The sequence below is a fragment of the Phyllostomus discolor genome, chromosome 3, assembly GCF_004126475.2.
Source record: "Phyllostomus discolor isolate MPI-MPIP mPhyDis1 chromosome 3, mPhyDis1.pri.v3, whole genome shotgun sequence".
NCBI classification, from domain to species: Eukaryota; Metazoa; Chordata; class Mammalia; order Chiroptera; family Phyllostomidae; genus Phyllostomus; species Phyllostomus discolor.
The window spans coordinates 153,081,029-153,105,667 of NC_040905.2; the positions used below are offsets into that span (position 1 = coordinate 153,081,029).

Below are 24,639 nucleotides of genomic sequence, written 5' to 3' on the forward strand. Positions count from 1 at the left end.
GCCTACATTCTTCACTCAGTACATGGCTTACAAAACACTGGACTCCGTCTTTCTCATCTACCAGGGAAGATACAAGGATTTTCTTAGTTTCTTGGAAACACAGAGAGATAGTCTCTTGCTAACTGAAGCATGACAAGAACTGCTGATACAGAAGTAGTTTCAACCAAGAGATGATTTCACTGACCCAAGCATGTGAAGGCTGGTCGTGCAGTCCCTACACGTCCTGGCCAGCACTTACCACCCTTCTGCTCTCCATGCACATTTGAACCCTTCCTTGGCGTTTATGAATATCTGTTTTTATCTTGAGAGTTGACAGTCATTGTAGCAGCCCCTGATGGCTCATTCTTAAGTCAACTGCCATGATCTCTTGTTTGCTTTGCTGAGAAATAAGCTGTTGATTAAAGGATTAAGGACTAGTAGCTAAAAATAAAAATGATTTTCTTATTTACCTGCTTTATCTTGGTGTGCTTTAGCTTCATTTCTGTGGAAAGACATGAAGGCTTTGCATATTAACTACGTGCAATCCAGGCACCTGAGGATGGAACCAACAGCCGACCAGTTTATGGTATACGTCACAGATGGGAAACACCGCTCCTTGGAGATACCGTTTTACATTACAATCAACCCCACAAATGATGAAGCTCCTGACTTTGTGGTACAGAATATTACTGTAAGATCAGAAGTTTCTATTTCTCTCTTATCATTTTCTGATTTTTATTTTCACCTTGTCAACTTAACACATTTTGTGTATGTATGATTTTTCTGTATGAGTCTATTTACAAATCAGGGACCATATTATACCAGCTACTCTCTACTTTAAAAATAATTAGTTAAATTTTTGATAACAGCATAGAATTATTTTAAAAGACTTCTATTTTTTTATATATGATGATTTAATCCAGGCATACCTACAGCCAAGCTGACTAAATGGATGAGCCCTGACTTTGGAATAAGAGGTTCTTTGGTATTGCAGTTTGCTAGTTACAGGGTTTGGGGTATGTTATCTTCCTATGCCTCTGTTTCCTCATGTGCACAATGTATAGCAAGCCTCCCTTAGGGGTAGTCCTGGTGGTCAAGACGGCCAGGCATTACTCAGTAAATAGGTGCCATTTGGGTTATTGTGGTTGTTATGTTTGTCCTCTTTTTTTTTTTCTGACATTGACTGAAGCAAATATCATCTATTTTAAAACAATTACCTTACCTTATTTTTCACTAAAAAATGCAAAAATCTTCACTTGATTTTTGTTTTCTACTGAAACTTAATGGTAAGTGGGAGCCAACACACAGTGAGATTTAAGTGTCAGCTTTTGCCTTTCTCCTTCAGCTGGAACATGGATTTCTCTGAAGCTCACTTACATAATCATGAGACAGAAAAAAAACATACAAATTGTTTCTTCTACATCTACCTCTATTGTCTTGAATCTTTCCAGGGTTTAGGGCTGGGGTTTCTGAAATAATTAGGCCACTGGGAAATTGTTTTTTGCTCTTCTCTGAAAGTAAGCATGCTTTTTACCTGAGCATTCCTTAGAGAAACTATTAAAGTATAACAAATGTGGAGCCCTATTTAGGTGATTTAAAAAGATAGTTATATTTATTTTGCTTTCTTGTCAAAAATATATTTATTTTGTAGATAGCTGGGCTTCCATCCAGTTGTGTGAAGCATGCAAAAAAATGACATTTTAGTTTAAGTTATTATTAATTTCAAATCTGTCTACTAGTCAGTATCTATATTTTATATATATTGATCTAAACCTTTCATTTATAATCTCAATAAGCAATTAGATGGGCAAAAAAAGAATCCCATATGTTTTCAACAAAATGTCCCAGTCATCTCGTGAACTGATTTACCACTGTTGCCATATAGTGAGTTCAGGATTCCCAAACTCTATGAAGAATAATTACAACATATTTTTAGGTTACTTTATTAAATTTCTTGGAGACAAGACAAGTTATCTTCAAAGATAATTTCATAATGATATCACTGTGCATTAAATTTTGAAGCTATCTTCATCCTTAATAAGTAGGAGATTAAAAAAATCACATAATTTTAGCCCAGGTATCAGATATGGCAAATGATTCTTAATTATGCAAATTCAATGAAAAACAGTTGCAGGAAGGGTCCCTTTATAGTCAATAAAAGAGGCCAAAGAGAAATGAGATTTTCACAAATGTAAACCACACAGGAGTTCTGTTCGGAAAAAGTCCAGCTATTGTTAATATAATGAAAATGGTTTGTGCAACACCACTGTAACCTGGCAGCCAAGGAGAATGGACTGGAATGCACATATGTGTACATAACAACCTCTCTGTACTAGTCAGTGGGGGAGGTAGATGTCATTGGGTGAGCATGTGTCCTGTGTGGCCGTCCCATTCAAAATGACTGAGTGAGTAGAGCAAGGAATCTGCATCAGATTTTGCCTTAAGTTTAAACATTCCTCCATGGAAACTATTTGGATGATTCAGAAGACTTTCAGGGATGATGCAATGAGTGCAGTGCAAATAAAAAGGTGGCACAAATGCTTCAAAAATGGTTGAGAAGATGCAGCAAAGTTGCAGCAAGATCAAGTCATGTTAACTGTGGTGTTTTTTAAAGTATATTTTATTGCTTTTGCTATTACAGTTGTCCCATTTTTTTCTCCCCTTATCCCCCTCTGCCCTGCATCCCCCCATCCTTCAGCGTTCCCTCCCCCATTAGTTAATGTCCATGGGTTGTACATATAAGTTCTTTGGCTTCTCCATTTTCTATTCTATTCTTAATGCACCCCCGTCTATTTTGTACATACCAATTATGCTTCTTATTCCCTGTACCTTTTCACCCATTCTCCCCCCTCTGCTTACTCACTGATAACCCTCTAGGTGATCTCCATTTCTGTGAATCTGTTCCTGTTCTAGTTGTTTGCTTAGTTCATTTTTGTCTTTGTTTTTTTAGGTTCAGTTGTTAATAGTTGTGAGTTTGTTGTCATTACACTGTTCATAGTTTTGACCTTTTTCTTAGATAAGTCCCTTTAACATTTCATATAATAAGGGCTTGGTGATGATGAACTCCTTTAACTTGACCTTATATGGGAAGTGCTTTATCTGCCCTTCCATTCTAAATGGCAGCTTTGCTGGATAGAGTAATCTAGGTTGTAGGTCCTTGCTTTTCCTGACTTTGAATAGTTCTTTCCTGCCCCTTCTTCCCTGCAAGATTTCTTTTGAGAAACTAGCTGATAGTCTTATGGGAACTCCTTTGTAGGTAACTGTCTCCTTTCCTCTTGCTGCTTCTAATATTCTCTCCTTATTTTTACTCTTGGGTAACTTAATTATGATGTGCCTTGGTGTGTTTTGTCTTTGATCCAACTTCTTTGGGACTCTCTGAGCTTCCTGAACTTCCTGGAAGTCTATATCCTTTGTCAGATTGGGGAAGTTTTCCTTCATTATTTTTTCAAATAGGTTTTCAATTTCTTGCTCTTTCTCTTCTCCTTCTGGCACCCCTGTGATTCAGATGTTGGCATGTTTAAAGTTGTTCCAGAAGTTCCTCAGCCTCTCCTTATTTTTTTGAATTCTTATTTCTTCATTCTGTTTCTGGTGGATGTTTATTTCTTCCTTATGCCCCAAACTGTTGATTTGAATCCCAGTTTTCTTCCCTTCACTGTTGGTTCTCTATACATTTTCATTTACTTCACTTTGCATAGGCTTCATTTTTTCCTTTATGTTGCAACCATACTCAACCATTTCTCTGAGCATCCTGATTACCAGTCTTTTGAACTCTGCATCAGATAGGTTGTCTATCTCCTCATCACTTAGTTCTTTTTCTGGAGTTTTGATCCGTCCTTTCATTTAGGCCATATTTCTTTGTCTCCAGGCATCTGTTATGTTGTAAAGGGTGGAGCATTAGGTATTTGCCAGGGTGGTTCAACCCAATTGCTACATTGTAGTGCTGTATTTTAGGCAGGAGTTAGAGAGGGAACAATGCCACTTGCTTGGGTCTCGCCTCACATTCCATTACTTCCCTCAATTCCTCCAAGCAGATTGTGCTCTTTCAGGTGCTGATTCCTGGGTGGGTAGGTGGGTTTGTGTACCTTCTAGGATCTGGTGGGGACCCATCCAACAGATTCTCCTGTGAGGTTGGGAGTTTCTCACACCACTGCAACCCCCACAGGTGTTTATAGCCAGAGGTTTTGGGGCTTTATTTCCCCCAGCTGAAACCCTTGGTTGTACAGTCTGTCTCACTCCCCAAGTGTTCCTCCCAGCTTATCTGCATGTGAATGTGGGAAATCCCATCTACCAGCTGCTGCCTTGCCCAGCAGGTTCACCAGCCTGTTTATCCTCTCTGCCCTGGCTTTCCATTTCTGCCCCTCCTACCAGTCTGGATGAATGTTTCTTCATCCCTTGGTTGTTGGACTTCCATGCAGTTAGATTTTCTGGTAGTTCTGGTTGTCTTTTGTTTTTAAATTGGTTATTATCCTTCTTTTGGTTGTGCGAGAAAGTGACGCATTTCTACCTACACCTTTCTTGGCTGGAACTCCTTAACTGTGTTTTTTGATTGGGAAGGTAGGGTCCATCACAAGTATGCCACTCCAGGCCAATAAATCAATACTACCTCAATGTTCCTTGTCAGCTGAGAGAACCAATATGATGAAAATGGCCACAGCTGTGGAAAACTGGTAATTGGCAGCTTCATTGTAACAACTCGCCTGCTATTGCATCATGTCTCATGTAGAGTTTTTTGGCAAAACATTAAATCACCTAGGTGACTCACTCTCCCTACAGCTCAGATTTGGCACTCTGTGTCTTCTGGCTTTTCCCAAAACCACCTTTGAAAGGAAAAAGATTTCAGACCATTGATGAGATTCAGGAAAATATGACAGGACTGCTGATGGAGATTTAAACAAAGCATTTTGCAGTGTTTTGAATGGTCGAAGAGATGCTGGGAGAACTGCGTGAGGTCCCAAGATGCCTGCTTTGAAGGGGACTATGTACAATGTTTCTTTATCTTGTATCTTCTTCAATAAATGTCTCTATTTTTCATATTATATGGCTGAATACTTTTTGGACAGACCTTGTATATCTTTCAAGGCTAAAATGCCCACTCAGCCATAATGACATTCCTGATCTCCTCCACACTTTTTCACTTCTTGTTTAGCCATATTTAGTAGCACTGGATATTTTCTTCCTTGTGTTATAATTATTGATGGGTAGGCCTTCACGATTTCATCTAACATTGATTCTTCAGAATATTTGTATTCCCCATAAATGCAGCACAGTGACATTGCAGATTTCTGATAAGTAAATGTTAAATTGATATACTCTTATTAATTAGATCTTACTACATTTCAAAATAGAAAGCAGGGATATTTCTTTATTTTCTTTGTTCTTATTGTGAGAAAAAGATGATCAAGAGAACTAAGTACTACATTAAGTCCTAAATGACTAGATTCTACATGAAATAAAATACATCCTGTTCCATTTGTGCTTAAAGGAGTCGAAACCTGATGTGAGGTGTGAGTGGAGGAAGGTAGTTCAGGAAAATTAGAGATGTGAAGACTGGAGAGAAATGAAGGACCCAGGATTAAAATTTACATTCTGCATCCAGAAGCACCCTTCTTGATTATTGATTTCCATTGAAATACAGAAGTTTTTACTGCAATGACAAAAATTTAAGAATACCAAACACCTGCAGTGTGTATAGCAGATATGTGTGACATTTCTAAAACAGAAATACAAGAATTATAAAAGGAACAAGGTCCAGAAGGTTAAAAGGACAGATTAGGATCTGAAGGTGAAGGGTATGTCTCAGTCAGTTTTACAAGTGAACTTCTCAGTGACTTCCAGAAAACAAACATCTTTTGGTTACCCCCCCCGCCAACTTATAAATTATGAAATTTTACACACACCCACTATCCTTTGTCTGTCATGGAAATAAAGTGCTTTGAAATCTTCAATAAAAATGTGAAAAAGATTAAATAGATATGCTCTTATCTTCTAAGGTTATGTTAAACCAGCAAATACTTAGGACTCATAACACACCAATCTCATGGAAAATTTGTAGTACGATATCTTAAAATTTTTCTTTTGAGCAACTAGCCAAAAGAAAGATCAGTTTTATTTTGCATGCAGCTGACTTTTCTGACTTGCTGTCTGTCATTGTAGGTGTGTGAAGGGCAGATGAAAGAGCTGGATTCTTTCATCATCAACGCTGCTGACCTGGATGTTCCCAGGGACCCCTTGCTGTTCAGCATCACTCAGAAACCACGTCATGGCCTCCTCATCAGCGGGGCGCTTAGCAAAGACTTTCCTCAGTATAAGCAGCCAGCCAGCCCTGGCCAGAAGCATGAACTTGTTTCCAACTTTTCTATGGAACTTCTCAAGAATGGTATATCATGTTCCACTTTTGTTTGTGCTCGATTTAATAATTTAACCCAGAAAAGATAAAAATAAATCAGAGAAATAGGAAGTAAAGAAATGGCATTTATCTACTTTATTTATTTATACCTCAAGGGTTTTCTCTTGGCTCTGGATTAATGTAGGGCATGAAGATCCAGCTAAAGATAGTGAGTAATTAAAAAGAAAATAATATATTTTCTTTCACTTTTAGAGCATCAATAAAAATGACATTTGTGATTTTTGGTATTTTAGCTAAAGCTTTTAATGTCATATTTAAAATTTCCTTTTTAAACCATTGAGATCATGGAACTAAATTTGAAGAGATTTGTCTGCCAAAATTTCCACATTTGAAACACATATAGAACCATATATAATAATTCATTGGTCTCTGAGGAGAGAATTTCCTCTTTAAGGAAATGAAACATTGAAACAATAGTAGCCTGAATTACATTTTTAATTACTCTGTTTTTTAAAAATGATATAAACCCATTTTATATATATAAAAATACTTTTAAATATTTGAGAAAACTGTGCACATCAAGAATCACTGCCTGCTTTCACTCTCCTTCCTGTTTTCATGTCAGCTTCTGCTTCCCCAGCCTGGAGGGTCCTTCCCCCTCTTTCACTGAGTGGCTAAAATATTAATAAAAATATAGTTTGTGATGATTACAGTTTTTCTTTTCATGGACATACTACATGTAATTTTATACAACTGTCTTCTATTTTTAATATGCAGATATCTTTTAATTTCTTGATATAAGTTACATATCAATAAACATATTTTACATATATTTATGTAACATAAATCTTGGTACACATCTCTTATTTTTTTTCATAAGTTTTTATAATGAAATTACTTGGCAACAAAGGGTGAGAATTTAGAATACTTTTAGGGTAAAAAGGGCCGTGGCCACCATGCGCATAAGCATGTCTATTGCCTAGTCAATCACCAATATTATTTTCAAAATCTTTACAAATTTGGAAGTCAATAACAGGTCTCTCATGATTATCTTGATTTGAAATTCTTATATTTTGAGTAAAATTGAAAATATTTTTATATTTACTGACCATATGTTTCACCTTTTGTGAATTGCCTGATAATATATTTTGCCCAATTTTTTATCATTCATATTGATTTATAAAAGAACATTAAATATTGTTTTATATTTTTGTCACATGTTACAAATAAGGTTTTCATATTTTATTTTCCTTTTCATTTAGTTTTTAAGTAGAGAGATAAAAAAATTGCAAGTCCTCCAAAATTATTCTTCTTTCTCAACACTGTTTTGGCTTTCTGGGTCTCTTTATATTTCCGTAAGGAATGCTATGTAGCAGGGGTGTCAGGCTTATTTTCACTACATCAGCCTTGTGGTTGCCTTCAAAGGGCTGAATGTAGTTTTAGGACTGTATAAATGTAACTACTCCTTAACAGTTAAGTGAGAGCTCGGCTCTGCCACCGGGTAGAAGCAAGGTGCCGGGCAGATAAAACAAGGTGGAGAGCCAGCTTCAACCCATAGGCCTTGTGTTTGCCACTTGTGCTATATAGGTTTAAAAATAGTTTTATACCTAAAGTTTGATACATCTAGAATTTGTTTTGGTTTTGACTTGAGGTACGGTAGGAATCTAATCATAATTTCCCCCATGTAATGAACAATTTTCTGTTTCATCTGAGCACCATGACACCATTGTTCTCCTGTAGTTTACTAAGTCATATGTCCTTTTCTCACTGATTTTAACTAAGATTTTTATCAAATATTGAAGTATTTAAAATAGGAATTTTTAATCAGTTAAGAGGATACTTTTACTTTATAAAACAGTTTAATTTCACCCCCTGTTGCACTGATTAATGATCTCTTGCTAATACCAATGGTGTGGAAATTAAAATGATTATCTGACATGTTTTGAAATTGTCCAATCATGAGACAGATTTACTTCCTCTCTTTTTCCCCTTCTTCCAGGAATGAAGTTGGCGTATGTGCATGATGACTCAGAGAACCTTGCTGATGACTTCACAATTCAGTTGTCAGATGGGAAACACAAGATACTTAGGACTATTTCAGTAGAGGTCACCCCAGTCAATGATGCAAAACCAATCCTGACCAAGTAAGCTACCTGAAAAGAGTTCCTTTTAGATTCTTTGTAGAACTCTGAGGTCTGGAAGGCTAGGTGTACATGTAGTGCGTGTCCTCAGAGAGAAACAAGTGCTTGCTTGCTCCTATCACAGTTTGTCCCACCTACCCAGGTACCTAGAACTTTAATGCAAAGGTTACTTAATGTAACTGCCCCTTAACCATTCTCAAAAGAGCCCTTTAATTATCTCATTTTTCTCTAAAATGTCTATTGAGTTATAAACAATAAAGAATGACTGAACATACAGTATAAAATTAACAGTGTATTAAATATTTAAACACATGCACACACATGCACCAAACTGCAATTAATATATAGATTCAACTGAAGTGTGATAATATTAACTGTAGAACATCCTCACTGTAGATCTGGTCAAACTTTTCACTAAGAGTGGCTGAGGGAAATATACAAATATCACTTTCTTATCATCTTGGTATTTATTTCATTGTCCACCAGTCTGCTGCACTGTTCCCTATGAATCAACAGCCCCTTGCCACCTGATGTCAAAATAATCACTTTTTAAAAATTCTGAGCTGCTATAATTAATTGCCCACTTTCTCCATATCCCCCTTTGTAGTTGATCAGAGTTTGATCATAGGGTATGATCTTTATCAATTGTATTTCTATAGCTCCAGCCATTTCTCTTGTTATTGGCAACTGTACAGAAGTGTATGAGGTCAGAGCTTGGTACCTGTGAGGGCTGAATGTAGAGAAGCATCTGCTCTTTGGCACCTCACCTTCACATTCAGTGGTGCAGTGGTGAGAGGCACTGAGCAGACAGTGCTTATCAGGAAGTGAACGACTTTCTAAAAGTGTGTAAACTCCCAAAGCCTCCTCCACTTTGCAGAAGAGAGGACCTCAAATAAGACCCTGCCAACTCTCCTGCTGTTCCCTTACGGGCCACCAGCAAGGACCTTGAAAAGCATTATGGGAAATACTGATGATAGTTTTTTTGGAGGATTGCATCTCAGACATTAGCTTAACTAAGCGTGTCCAACAGAAATTTCTTCCGTAGGTGGAATGTTGGATTGGTATCTCTTGATCTGTTTATCAAATGAAAAAATGAAAAATTGCAGTATTATGAAATCTCCTTTCTGAGGACCTCACTTTACCTAAGAGAGAGGGAGGGAGGTAAAAACTGGAGCTTATTAAGTGCTTACTATGGACAGTGTGTTGGATCCTTTCACATATATTATTTCCTTAAATCCATCAACACTGGGGGGAGTAGGTATTATTTTCCCCACTAAGAGAACAGATCAGACAGATAAAATAAGTAAGACACTCAGTTCTGTCTGGTTTATATTTCCTTCTATGGTCTTGTTATTAAACTTCCTAGGATAGCTTCATCTACAGGCTCACCAAATCTCCTTTAACCCTGCTTTAAAATTCCTCCTTTTTCTCTCTTTTTTTTCTCCTTTCTTTCTGCCCTGTGGTGAGGAAGTTACAGTCCCCCTTCTTTCCCTTTGTGTGTGTCCTTGGGTAAACCACCTCTTGCCTCCTCCCAGAATGTACTCCATGATGTTTTTTCTCCTGCATTTCTAATCTCTCCCTTTTTATCCTTTCTGTTAACAAAATATAGGGATAGAGTTAGTGGTTGAGAGAGCAAATTCTGGAGCTGGACTGCCTTGGTTCAGCCACTTACTGGTGTTGTGACCTTGAACATGTTACTTAACCTCTCTCTAACACTTTGTCACCCCTTTGTAAATTGGGATAATAACATATACTCTTTGCAGGGTTGTTGCAAAGGTTAAATGAATTAAAATATGTAAAACTGCTGACAAAATGAGTTAGTGTGTAACGAGAGCTCATAAGTGTTTGTTACTATGATTATTAGGAGCAGGTATCCTTGTTCTCAAGTTACAAAGATGGCCCAGTTCCTCATTTATTTCAAACTACTTGAAAGAAGAGTTTGTGCTCACTTCCTCCATTTATGTCCACTGTCTTCCCCCTTAGCCACTTGATTCCTAACCAAATCTAATGGCTCTTCTAATCTTACTGACCCTGTCAGAACACTTGACAACATGTCTTTGGTATTACTTTTAGATGCTGTGGTCCCTTGGTCACATCCCCTGAGTCCCCCTGTGACTGCAGCTGTGGCTGGGGTGGAACGTACTCTGTGCACTGTCACTGCCCCCTTCCAGTGCCCACAGTGCCTTGTCCCACTTTTCTGCCTCAGGGCTTTCTCTGAAGCAGCAGTGACTCATCTAGCCCGAGCTCAGGCACAGCAGACACACTCAGAGGGCAGCCCTGGACCTGTGGAAGCTGGTGGATAAAATATCCTAGCCTCCTGTTCTTCGTCAGCACAGTCTGAGACCTTTCACACTATTCTTCATAGGATCCCAGCAGCTCTGAGCCCCGTAGTAATAAAAACACCCTTTGTTGCTACTTCCTTCTTCCTTCTCTCATTCCTCACTCCATCTCCTGTTCCTGAAAGCACTTCCCAAAGAAATTACCTGCAAATGTCCTAGAGTCTCTTTCAGTATAATTCAGACTATGATATACTTTCCTCTGTCTCTCTCTGCTTCTCGGTGAAAAGACATTGTGACAGACACTGTATTAGGTTCTTTCACATATATCATCATGCAGAGAGAGAGTGATGTAGAAGGCTACTGATTACCTAATATCAAACTCATAATGGTATATTATAAAGGTACCAGGACCCCTTTGGGTAAATCATTTAGTCTGTCTAAGTTTTTGCCTGTAAAATTAGAGCAATAATACCTGAACCACTTCATGAAGCTGATGTTATATGAAATAAAATATTAGAAACAAAATATTTTTATAAAAATAAGTTATAGCATAAAATTGTGAAGTTCTATATATAAATGATTAGAAGTATGTAATTACCTCATAGCACATTCATTATGGCTAATTGTCTTTTAGGACTTTTACATGTAAAGAGAAATGAGAGCCTCTTCCATGAGTCTGACTCATCATTTTTAATACTTTGGATACTGAATATTATTTATCCCCAAATTGTTGAAATTGGAAACTGTAGTAGTTATTAATGAGTGTCCCCTGCCAAAACCATACCTTCTATTTTCACATCAACCCAGACATCTTCCTTTTTACAGGAAGGCTGAAATCACAATGAGCATGGGCGAAACACGTATTATTTCTGGTGCCGTTCTTTCAGCCACAGATGAAGACTCACCCAGGGAGAAGATTTACTATTTATTTGAAAGGCTTCCCCAAAATGGGCAGCTTCAGCTTAAGGTTAGTGACTTTTTACCTTCATTGTTTTTCAAAATAAATATAGCTGATATAAATTTTCTCAATACACAGATTCTGTAACTGAAGTTATTCTCTAATAGCTATATTTTGCCTAAAAGTAGAAAATTTAACTTTCCCAGTTTGGGGTTAACTCACACTATTTAAAATTTCCTTACTCAACTCAGGATAAATTCCGCCAATGTCAAGGTTCTTCGCTGCTCCCTCTGCGTTGAACTGCACCTGAATTTGAGGGGGGCAGAGGGAGTCACTGGGTTAGGCAAGTTGTCTAGTTTCTGATGAGAATCTTGAAGATATTTTTACTCCCTCTGGATTAAAACATTTTTAGTAGACTTTATTTTTAGAGCCATTGTTGTGAATATCAATAAACTGACTTTAAAGTTTATGTAGAGAGGCAAAATGCACAAAATAGATACATAATATCAAAGGTGAATGAAGTTGAAGGGCTGACAGTACCAGACTTTGAGACTTGTAAAGCTGCAGTAATTCGGACAGTGTGGGTTTGGTGAAAGAATAGACGAATAGTTCAGTGGAACAAAGTAAAAATCCCTCTAAGACATACATATAAATATAGTCAATTGATTTTTGACAAAGAAGCAGAATCAATACAACGGAGAAAAGAGTCTTTTAACAAATGATGCAGACTGTGCTCGTGATGCCCATCACCAATTACAGATCAGTCACTTGAAAAGGTCACTTGAGTAATCTGTGTAAATGTTTATTTGAATTGTGGATTAAGGCTAGCAACAAACACCACCAACCATCCCCAATGTGATTATTTGGCTGAATGCTTAACTTTGAATGTCATATAGACACTCCTCCAAAGGCAGCAAGGATTCAGAACAGCTTGATTGTCTTAGATTGTAGGTACCATAGAGAATCAGAGTGAAGAGCAATCACTGATTTAAATTGAGGTACAGCTGTGTCCTTATTTCATTTCAAAGAGTAATGAAGCAGAAATGCAGTGAGAGCTCACACATTTGGGTGGCTTGGGAACTGACGTGTTTTGGATACGTGGAAGTCCAGATGGGTCCAGGTTCCCAGTATGGCGCCATATAATTCTCTCCCAGCTCTTTTGTGGTTCTCCAGGTCTCTGCAAGACCAGGGACCAAGACTCTAGGTGTCTGAAATTTCTCCAGGGCTCTTGTTTTCTTGTTGACTTTCCTTAGTTTCCACACCATACATCTGACTCTTTTCTCCCTCTTTTGGGCTTGCAAATGATTTTGTCAAGTCAAAGCTCACATTTGGGAATGTGAGTGGGGAATAAGTGGAGACGAGAGAGAACAAAATCTTCCTGGGGAAAGATTACAAAGGAAAAAGTTAAATAGATTTACAGGATGTCCAGTTTAAAACCTGAAAGAGAACCTGTTTTAAAAATTAAATATGCAAATAGACCTTAGAACGGAAGCAATGAACCTAATTATTACAATATAATTAATTTTCAACCTGTGAGCACTAGAGCAGAACAAACCTGTGTACAAATATCAGTTGTGCAAAAATATTTAAAAGATGAAATCTTACTAAAAGAATGCCAAAACGGGAAGTGATGACATAACGAGAGAAGGACAAAGCATTTTTGCCAGGAACTGGAAGTCTGGGGAATAATGTGTCAAGAAAAAAAGAATGACTTAAATTTCAGTTCTAGTCTCTTAAACCAGACAGAAAAACTGCAAGATATCACATGGTAAATTTTTAAGATGACATTTTTCTTGAATTATGTCAAATGACTTTTATGGGTTATTCTTGGGGAAAGCTACATATTTTGAGAGAATAATGATAGAATTATTAATCACATACAGATTTATTATAATTACATTTTGTAATACTCTCAGTTGTCAGCTCCCCCTAGTGTAAGAACCTCTTTTAATTGAAAATACCACAATTTCTGAACTGAATTCTGTGCAGAATATATGCTTAACTGAAGTTGGGTTGTTTTAGAACAATTCTGAGATTTAATGCTGTACTTTTTGCTGACTCGGGCTATAAATGTAGAGAGTAATAGAGAGCTTGATAATTTTCCTTGGGCTTTAGGAAGGCTTAAAAATGTATAATACATAAGTACATGCATTCTATTTTTGTTTTATCTTCTTCAGATAAGCTCTATTACCAACAAATTTGATAATATAGGTTTGATTAGTTGTACAATGATACAAACAAAAAAAGAAAACCCCAGGTGAAACACATTTAATATTTAAAGAATCAATTCCAGCAGCTCAATTACCCACCTGCTCTCCTTAATTGGAATATTTAGTCTGCTATGATTACTTATGATAAATACCTTGGAAGCAGCATTGCTGTTGAATTGCCACATGACTTTGTCAAAAATCTTGGTTGATGCCATTTTTTCCACAAAGTTTTAAATTGTTTTAATATATTTCCATGAAAGAAAAAACATAAAATGCTTAAAAATTGAATCTGGAGTTTCTCTGAACTATCATTATATCAGAGGTTTTCAGGGGATACAGAAAATGTGCAGTAACACAGCTTGGAAAAAAAAAGAAGCATGGGCAGCGGACTAATTCTGGCACCTTTCAGACAGGGAGGGACTGGGTCCCTCTCTACCCTGGCATGAAATGCACTCAGGAGGAAGTGGACCTGAACCTGCTGAGATACACTCACACTGCGGCAATGGATTCCCCAAACCAAGACAGCTTCACCTTCCACCTCTGGGATGGCGACAACAGGTCACCTGCATTTGACTGTCAGATCACTATCAAGTATATGCGGAAAGGTAAAAGCATTTTTACCAAGGTTTACTGTGATCAACTTTTATAACCAGCATAGCTCTAAGTTTTCTCTTTCCATCCCTCCCTTTTTCTTTTTCTTTCTCTTTCTTTCTCTCTTTCTCCCCTCTCTCTCTACCTTCCTCCCTCCCTCCCTTCCTTCCTCACCCAAGAACCCTTAGTTTTCCTTTGCTTTTTTAGAGAGAGAGGAAGGGAAATGGACATTGATATGAAAGAGAAATGTCAATTGGTTGCCCTCTCATACACACTCAACCAAGACTGAACCCGTAACCTGGGCATGTGCCCTGACCGGGAATTGAACCCATGACCCTTTGGTCTAAGGTAGGCTGCTTCAACCAACTAAGCCATATCAGCCAGGGCCTTCTCTTCTTCTTTTTAAATTTTATTTTACATCAGTTCTTTATACCCCAAATTCCGTATTTTATGATTCAATCCTATGGCTCCTCACCTATGCTGCCTAGGGTCTATGAGGCTCAATGTATTTGTTACTTTTAGTATTTCAAAAAGCCTCTTGAAAATATAGCTTTATCCACAACATGGTTGCATACACTACTTTAACTGTCAGGGTGTTTTTCTTTAAGTAAAAATTTGGCAAATCAGTGTGTTTTATCTTCAGAAAGTGGATTATTTGTTGAAAATGGAGTTGCAACAGAAGAAAGAGTATAAGCAGTAGTGAGTGTAAGCCCTTGATGCCCAACTGTCCCATACTTTAGCTTAAAGACTGCATGAGGGGGATGAGAATCATATTTCATTCATATGTATGGTTCAGGATCTATGCATTCCCAGGACCAAGCATAGTCTTAGATCCTTAGTGCATACTTGATTGACTGAATGCTTGCTTTTTTTTTTTCTTTTTTCCTTGGCTGCCAGGAACCTCAGAGCTAAATTGGATGCTTAAGTGTAGTAAAAATTTTACTTCATGTGCATGGTAATTACAGTTGTCCTGAATCTTTTAAAACAAACTTTAAGTCTGCTTGATTGATTTTTAAGATGTTTATTTTGAGCTGTATAATAATATTTTTTACTTATTTGTTTCCTGATTGTACAATAAAAATGTATAGTGTTAAGATGTCTAACAACTGACTCTTGGATAAGCTAGATGTTTCTCTTTCATCTTACTCAAAAGTAAGACTTGTTCATCATAAGTCTATGTCCAGGCAAAATGTAATATAAGTAATATCAGGGCAGACAGCTAATGTGTTAGGACAGACAATCTTCTTACTGCCTTAGCACACTGCATTCCTGGGGAGGGGGCGGGCTGGAAGAAGGTTCTGTTCCACACAGCCACCTGGGGGTTCTTTCTAGCTAGAGAATCCTTCGTCTCTGAAGGCCTTGGAGTCACTCTAAAAGCAAAATATAGGGGAAAATGAGAAGAGGATTTCATTGGTGAGGCTTGGAGGTAGGATACCCGTCTATCTGTCTTCCACACATTCCAGTGGCTGCATTGCAATTGCATTCTATGTTAAGGGAGGCTGAGCAATAGAAACTCTAGCTGTGAGCCCAGGAAGAAAAGGAATTGAGGCTGGCAGGTGCCTCAGCAGTCTGCCTCGACTGACATGTGATCATCTTCTAAAAGGATTAGTGAATACATTAACTTATTGACATTGTCACAACTTTCATGTTTATTCTTAGTTTCTTTTTACATTGTGGTGTTTATATCTGTATAGTTTTATATCCTTATTTATTTATTTACCTAGCATGAGTTTTCTCAGGTTACAACATAACTTCATAGCCATAATTATTCATCTTGAAATAAAATTATGCTGAATTGTGAGACTGACTCATAACCCTACTATTTGCATTTGGGTGAATTCCATTAGGGAACTGTTATAAATAATGTGAGGTCCTGCAGTTGTGCTGTGCCTTCTGATCTGCACAGGGGCCACAATGGCGTGGGGATCTTTGAAAAGTTTAGAAGTTATGGTCTATACTTGACCCTACTCTGTACTCTGCTGTTAACAGTGATGAGAAACTGCACTGAGGTGAAACACGGATCCTGTTCCTCCCTTCAGATTCATTTCCTGCTCCTGATGAAGCTGCTTGTGGGTGATTTCCCCCCCCACCTTTGTTCTGTCTCCTTACTGCTTCGATGTGTCCATCTTGACTCCCTCTGAAGTAGGTGGGGCTCAAGTTTTGATTTAAAGTTAGATGGTCATTGGTTCCACTTTGGACTCTAGTTGCATAGAATTTTGAGTTAAAAGTATAATATACCAAAAAGATCAATTTGGTCATCTAAACCAGGTTTTCTCAATATGGGCCTTATTGGCATTGTGGGATGAATAATTCTTTATTGCAGTGGACTTTCTTGTGCATTGTAGAATGTTTAGCAGGATCTCTGGCCTCTCTGTGCTAGAAGCCAATAGTGCCGCCAAGTTCTGATGACCAAAAATGTCCCTAGACATGGACACATGTCACCTGGCGGGGGCAGAACCGCCCCTCAGGAAGACCCCTGGGCTAAAGCTATATCTGCTTGATGTTTTATTCTGACTTTTTATATGCTCATGGGACAGGACAGCTTTTCAAAATTTTATTGACCTTTTGTATTTTTTAATTTAGAATTGGTTTGGCGTTTCCTTCACCCATAATTCCTTTTGGATATTTACATATTTAGTGTTGAAGTGTAAGAAATTCTTGTATATTAAAGAGAGGAAACAAAGTAATAGAGTGTTTAAGTTTGTGTTCAAGTCAGATAGCTTGAGTACAGACTCTAGCTTCACCTTTTATTAATTGCATAATAATTAACAAATTAGTTAGCATTTCTATACCTTAGTTCCCTCATTTATAAGCTGTGAAATACCATAACACCCTAACTTAGAGTGTTGGTGTGAAGATGTAGCAGCCCTTAGGCTTGTACCTGGCATACAGTAGAAGCTCTATATTTTAGATGTGATTATTTTTAATGAACAAAATTGGATTATTATTCCTAATTTGTGAAACACTGCATCATTATTAGTCCATGTGTGAACCACTGTGCTTCACTCATTCATATATGCACTCATACATTATTTTAAAAATATAGAATAAACACCTGTGCAACCACCATACAATTCAAGGACTAAGATATGAACAGTAGCCAACATCTACCTCTTTTCTCTTCCCAACCTCCATCCCAAATTTTGTGTTAATCATTGTCTTACTTTTGTTGATGGTTTTCTGGGACTTGCCCACAGAACTGTTAGTGAGCTGTGTCTGTTGCTGTGTGTAGCTGTAGTTCATCCATTTTGCTATCGTATTAGATTTACTTGCACGAATAGTGTGCTTACATACTCACTCTTTGCGAAAGCATTTGGGTTGTCTCCAGTGTTTTCAATTACAAGCTCTGCTGCAGTGACCTTTCTGGCACACACATCCCGGTGCAAGGGCACGCGTTTCTCTCCATGACACAGCTGGGGTGGAATCACTGGCTCAAGGAGTTTGTGACATTCAATTCTTTACAAAATCATGACGAATTGTGTACCAATCTATTCTCCTACCAGGATCATATGAAAGATTCTCTCCATCTCCATCCTCTTCAATACTTAGCATCATCAGATTTTTCCATTTTTGCTAATCAGTGGGTTATGAGATGGCAACTTATTGTGATCTTGATTTATATTTCCACGGTTATTGAGATTGATTATCTACTTGTATTTTTATTGGCCATATGTGTTTCCTCTTCTGTGTAATATCCTCTCATAGCTTTTGCCTAATTCTTTCATTAATTATAGTTATATAAACCTTTCTATACCATGTTAGTTTTGATTTCTACACCATTTAGCATTTTTTTTTTACCTTGGATATTGTGTTTTTTTGAAATTGGGTCCTTGACCACAACCTCTTCTGCCGTGTAGGTGATATTGTCCTCCTTGCGAAGCCACTTGTGGTGCCTAAAGGTGGTAGAGGTTTTCTGACGACCGCCACTCTCCTCGCTGTGGATGGAACAGACAAGCCTGAGGAACTGCTCTTTGTCATCACCTCCCCACCGCGGCACGGCCAAGTGGAATACGCCCACTATCCTGGAGTCCCCATTACAAGCTTCAGCCAAATGGACATAGCGGGGCAGACAGTCTGCTATGCACATAAGAGGAAGGCACCTGTCCCCAGGGACATGTTCAGGTGAGCCCGCAAGAAACGTTTCCAAACCCTTTCCCTGCGTTAGTGCTTAGAAAGACAAAAGGAGGGAAAAATGAGTCCTTTTCCAGCTCTGGTATGTCTGCGTTCCTCTTCTACTGCCTTGCCTTGTAAAGGTGAAGGTGCACCATTGGAATGCCAGCAGCAAGGCAAGAAATCAGGGCTTGTTTAAAAATAAACACATAAGCAGACTTAAATGCAAGCTGTTTGACGAGGAGGAACGTGAAGACCTGAGGATGCCATCTAAGGGGAGACAGAAAAAGGATTCACCACTTTTTTTAGTATGTTTTTCTATATGAGGAAAGGTATTTACTAGTAAACATTTGGCATAGGCAGATCCTGCCTTGTGACACAGTGTGTCTGGCGAACTGTGTCATAAATCACGCTGTCATACCATGGGTCGCATTTCCCCATAGAAGCAGTGTTGTAATTGGGGGCTGTGCACCTGTTCGAGGATTGTGTATCACATAAATCATTGGAATGAATAACAATCTGGTGAAAAGGCAAAGATACAACATTAATGAAAGTCTCTGTTCATTTAAAATACTGAAATCTGTTTCCAGTCACACGAAGCAGGATAAACTCTAGAGGGTCTATCATCTAGCAGTTCTCAAAGCTGGCAGAGTCGAAGTCCTCAATAGAAAGACATGTCTTCAGGGCTAGGATAAGAACCAAAAAATCCTGGACTAGCCTTTGGGGGAACCATGGTACACATCCAGCCTTGAGTTTTAGCAATTAAGAAGGAGGCCCTGAGAGCTTTGGTTCATCTGTCGTACATGCAGGGATTCTGAATGATTTTCACCATGTCAGAATACAACCTTCAAAAAGCACTACTGAATAACATAAATGTAGCGTACTTCTATGTTATTCAGTGGTTTCCCACAAATTGTAAAGTGTACCAATACACCCGTGTTCAAATACTACTTTCATACATTTTCATCTAAGTTCAATATGTCTGCTGTGATAAACACTGTTTAAACACTGTCAGTAAAATGACTTTTCTTGCCTTTTTAGCATTTAGAATTAAGATTTTGGATAGTTGAACTGTTAAAAAATCCAGGGAAGTTTGAACTCATACCTCTTTTTTCTCTTGACAAATGTCCTTAACAAGCAGACAATCATTTGATAATCCTTTGATTAATCAATATCTTTATCACCAGTTCAGTCTTGAGCGTTGCTAGTCATCTACTAAATAAAACATGAGACGTGGGGATTCCTCTCCACATCTCTCCACATGGTTCTTCTGCCCAAGAGGCGGTGCGGGGTAACTGTGGTGGCGCAAGCTCGGGGGCAGTGGCTGCCTTGCTCCGTCACCCACTATCTGCCACTACCCTCGTCACGTCACACAGGCCCTGTGCCCGGCGTCCTCTCCTGAGAGAAAGAATGATGCTTGTAGTACTCGCATCACAGGATTGTTGGGAGGTTCAAATGAGATTATGCATGTAAAATACTTAAAATAATATGTGGCACATAGAAAGAACAAAATAAGTATTAGCTGCTATTATTACTACTGTTGTTGTTATCATTTTATTTGTTTTTTCCTTGGTCCCCTTTGACCTCCAGTTTTTATAACACCAAGCATGAACTTAAGGGAGGAAAGAAGTTACAATGAAGATTGTTCTCCCCCGCACCCCCACCCCCATAAGGCGAAGAGTGGTTGCTCCTGGGTCTGATCCACGTGTGTCAGATTCATGTTTTATGCTTGTCTCTAGAACTCTGCTCTCATTTATTGCCACTTCCCAGCCAGTGCCCACCAGAGAGTCTATGGAAGACATTAATAACTTTATTGATGAGTAAATGTATAAAGATGTTAAAAAATGAATGTTAGTCAGATGGTGGTGATGAACTAAGAATGAAAAACAATATTTTCACATTGGGTGATACTGTAAAACTTTCTTAATTCATATCTATAGAGAGTCTTACTCGATAGTACTTTAGAAATCATTTATCCTAGGAACCCCTAACTTTCTAGATTTGCAGAGTTACCTGTGAGATTTATCAAAATACAAATTCTTGGGCCTCACCACAGAGAGGTGACTTTGGTAAGTCCTGTCTAAGGAATGTGAGTTTTCATGAGCTCTCCAGGGGGGTTTAATGCAGTCAGGACTATCAGGCAGTGGGCCGGCCCAGTCCCCTGCTCTAAGTACTGTGTTCTGCAGATTTGAGGACACCCTCTCAGAGTTTCTCAGAGACAGACAATGAAGGGGCTGAGTTGGTGGGGCCCTGGGCCCTCACCCCAACTTACTAATAGGGCTTTGTTTTGATTGTTTGATTTTTGGTTAGTTTTACGTACTGGACTTCTTTTTTTTTTAAGTATATTTTATTGACTATGCTATTGCAGTTTTCCCAGTTTCCCCCCTTTATCTGCCCTCTGCCCTGCACTCCCCAACCCTCCAGCATTTCCCTCCTTAGTTCATGATCATGGGTTGTACATATAAGTTTTTTAACTTCTGTTTCCTATATAATTCTTAACCTCTCCCCATCTATTTTAAGCCTACCAATTATGCTTCTTATTCCCTGTACCTTCTCCCTATTCTTTCCCTTCCCTCCCCCCTCCCCATTGAAAATCCTCTATGTGATGTCCATTTCTCTGATTCTGTTCTAGTTTTTGTTTTTGTTCTTTTTAAGTTCAGTTGTTGATAGCTGTGAGTTTATTGTCATTTTACTGTTCATAGTTTTTGATCATCTTCTGAGCAAGGTTTTCTTTTAGCAAAAATGCTGTGGCCCTATTTCCCAAAGTGTTATTTGTACCACCAGTGATAGCAGGATGCAAAATAAGGCAGGCCGGTCCAGGAAGAAGAGGGGCCAGAGTGAGAAGCTACTCCCTTTTTGTTTTCTCCATGCTCTGGGCTGCTTCCAGAGGGAAGTCTCGGGCCTGGGCTAATCTGTCCTTAACAGCTTTTCAATATTTACTGTTTTCCCTTTTCAACAGAGAGAGCACAGGCCCCAGGCTCCAAGCTATTGGGCAACAATATCCAGCTAGAATTAAGAAAACAATCTTTTCTTATATGTATTTTGTAGTATTTATGCTGATTAACTTTTTAGTAGTTGAAATGTTTCCTTTTAAGTACATTCATTTAAGTAAAAAGGTGAGTTAAGTAATAGCAGTACAGGTAATATAAGAAAATGGTAAAAATTGTGAAGATTATGTTGGAATGACTCAAGATTCGGCAACAGGTCTGTAGGGAGAAAATAAATAACAAGGGTTGAGAGCAGCAATTTCATCCAATCCTTTCACTTGCATGTGGGAAAGATAGTGTTGCTTGAATACCTGCAATACATCAGGTGGTGTTCTAGACCCTTTTTGCACATCATTTCCTTACACCTCCACCTTGAGTGAGATGGTTTATTCCCATTTTATGCATGAGAAAATAGGGTCTATTGGGCAAAGAAAGTCACCTAAACTGAAATAACTGAGAATCATGGCTGAATTGGGGCTGAGATCTCATTTTGGAGAGTTCTTTCCATTATACCTCATTGTACCACTAATTTGTGGAAAGTCTGCACATGTGCGAAGGAACTTCCTCACCGTGTCGTTCTGATGTTTGGCCAGCAGTTTTGCATATTTATAATGGAAGAGCCTAGCATCTGCCCCAAACCCTCATTCTAATCTCCTCACTCCCCAACCCAATCATGGACCACTGTGTTGTTTGTCAGGTGGCGTGGAACCAAAGCTGAAAGCCTGTTTTAATGAAAGTGTGATTATTGTGCTTTTTAAAAATTAAATCTATGCAACCAATCTAATCACCTAAATTTATGTTGCTTTCTGTTAAATCTGGCAAGAAATTTGGCTGGGTAGAGGAGATAAATTCTGTGGCAGAGGATTTTTCTCTCTCCTCTTTTTTAATGTAAGGTATGGCAGCATTAATTAAATGGGGCGAGGGGGGAGTTTAATGATCAGATTTTACCTTCTGCAGAAATATTTTGCGAATCATAAATTTCTCCAGCATTGTTTGGTGCTGCTGGCCTGGAAGAAAGGTTTGGCAGCACATTCTAGGACAGATGACACCAAGTGATTAGCAAGCTGACTTCAGCTCCTGGCAGGCGTGCACTAAAAGAACATGCTAATATCCCCCATTTTGACATGCCGGCTGGACTTTTTTTTCCCCTGAGGAACTGGCTCTATTTATGATTCCATTTTTATCCTGTAAATGCCATGACAGATGGCAGATTCTTCAGCCAACTCTATTGCCAGGAAATGCAGAAAGCTTGAAAGCACCATGGTAATGGTGAAATCAGACCAGGCAGGCACCCAGGCAAATCTGAGAGTCATTCCCCAAATTTCATGAGAACAATGGTCATCTTGGCTGTCTTTTCTCAGGGAAGCGTAATAAAGGAAGTTAAACAAAATAGACCCACAGAAGGAGTTGCTACCTTGATACCACTGGCTCCTTAACCTTGGGACAGGTGCCATTATAGCAATGGCACTGCTGTTTTAAAACTTGAGAATATGTTTGGAGGGCTTCTTTGCGGGGGAGCCAGGGGAGCCTTTGGAAGATCACCTGGTTACCCTTTGCAGACATGAACAGCGCTGACCTTGTCGCACTTGTTCTGCTAGGCTGGCTTTGTCTGGAAGCCAACCATGACTGTTCGCCTTGTCTCTCTCTCTCTCTCTCTCTCTCTCTCCCTCCCTCTCTCTGTGATAGTGTCTCTCTGCCTGTGAGTGGTTTGCATTGTTCCTCATGAAAGTGAATGATGTGTTTGATTGAGTCATATTTAGAAATTGCATCCTTTTCACCACTGGCTTATTAGCTTTAGGTCGGCTCAGACAGCTGCCTCAGTGTCCCAGCTGGAAACACTGGCCTCAGTAAACATATTTCTTTCTCCTCTATGGCCCCTGCCCAGCTCGCCCTCAGTTCCATCTGTCTATGTCAGGCGGCCCATGTCCAACGTGGTCAGATCCCCATCATCAGGTGGAGAGGAGCGTGAGACCAACGGCCTGGATCCTAAGATAACTTCACAACAGGTCACACACTCATAGGTAAATGCAGCCATCCTGAGACTGAGCTTTGCAGATCGGTCAGGCGCCGTCAAAATTCAGTCTCTAGAGAGAATAGTCAGAATCAGAGAAGCAGCATGGTTGCCTCTGGCTAAGCCCTGGCAGTGACTAGAGCACCCACTTCCCTCCTGGCTCCTGGACCCTGCTCCCGCCTACTTTCCCCTTCCTTCTCTGCAGGTATTTGACAGGTTTTAATGGGGCACAAAGTCTTGAATCCCACAATTAATGCTAGTACTAAACATATGTGCCCCTTGGCTTAAATTTGCGCTCAACTATAAATGACTGGCTTAAAGTTCCCTGCAAGAGCACATTTGATATAAAACCTGGTAGGGAATGGAGAACCACTTTGTGAAGGAGGGTAAAGTGGGAGGCATGAAACAAGTTTCTGGGTGGGTTAAGTGGAAAAGGGGGCAATTGGAAGCATTGGGAGAACGCCTAGTCTCCTCCTGGTTTTACCTCGAGTCAGATGCTAGGCTCCAGGGAAGACATCTGAGAAAGTAACAGGAAAGAACAGAATGAAGTCATAATTCTAGGGACAGCTTTTCCTGAGGAATAGACCATGATTTGTAAACCTGTCACTTGGTCTTCGACACGGTCAAGGAGACTAAGAAGTAAAAAGTTGAACACAGACATTTTTCTGGGTGTGTTTTTTTATTGACTTTTTTGAAAATACCTGATTTTGTAAACACTTCTGATCCAGCAGTAAAATTACCCCATTTGTTTAGAAAATATTTATCAAAAAATTCAGCTTTACAAAAGGAAAATTGATGGTTTTGTTTTAAGGAAGCAAGGTAATTTTGCTATTTACAATTCCAAAGTTAATTCAATCCCCTTATTCAAACTGTAAAATAATACTGTGGGGAAAAATAACAGGGTATATTCTTTACAAGTCTAGATATGTGAAATGTTAAGATTTGCTTTGTGTGTTATATTTCTCTTACCATTTTAAACTTTTTGGACATAGATTCCTTTATTTTCCTTGTAGGCAGTCTTATCAACTAGATAATTTAAAAAGCTAAAAAATTTTACTCCAGCCTTCAAAGCAAAATCTGGGTCAGC

General features: G+C 38.8%; 1 protein-coding gene across 11 annotated transcripts in view; it reads left to right on the top strand.

Moving 5' to 3' along the window:
• The window catches only part of FREM1 (FRAS1 related extracellular matrix 1), a 165,033-nt gene that overhangs the window by 94,121 nt on the left and 46,273 nt on the right, over positions 1–24,639 (top strand). For 8 of the 11 annotated variants that reach the window (XM_036021575.1, XM_036021579.1, XM_036021578.1 and 5 more), the window contains 6 exons: positions 474–670; positions 6,133–6,355; positions 8,325–8,469; positions 11,571–11,712; positions 14,263–14,458; positions 18,302–18,566. In XM_036021575.1, coding sequence (XP_035877468.1) covers positions 474–670; positions 6,133–6,355; positions 8,325–8,469; positions 11,571–11,712; positions 14,263–14,458; positions 18,302–18,566 — 1,168 coding nt within the window. Of the gene's footprint in view, positions 1–473; positions 671–6,132; positions 6,356–8,324; positions 8,470–11,570; positions 11,713–14,262; positions 14,459–18,301; positions 18,567–24,639 lie in introns of those variants that run through there. The other 3 variants (XM_036021580.1, XM_036021582.1, XM_036021581.1) reach the window with 3 other exon arrangements.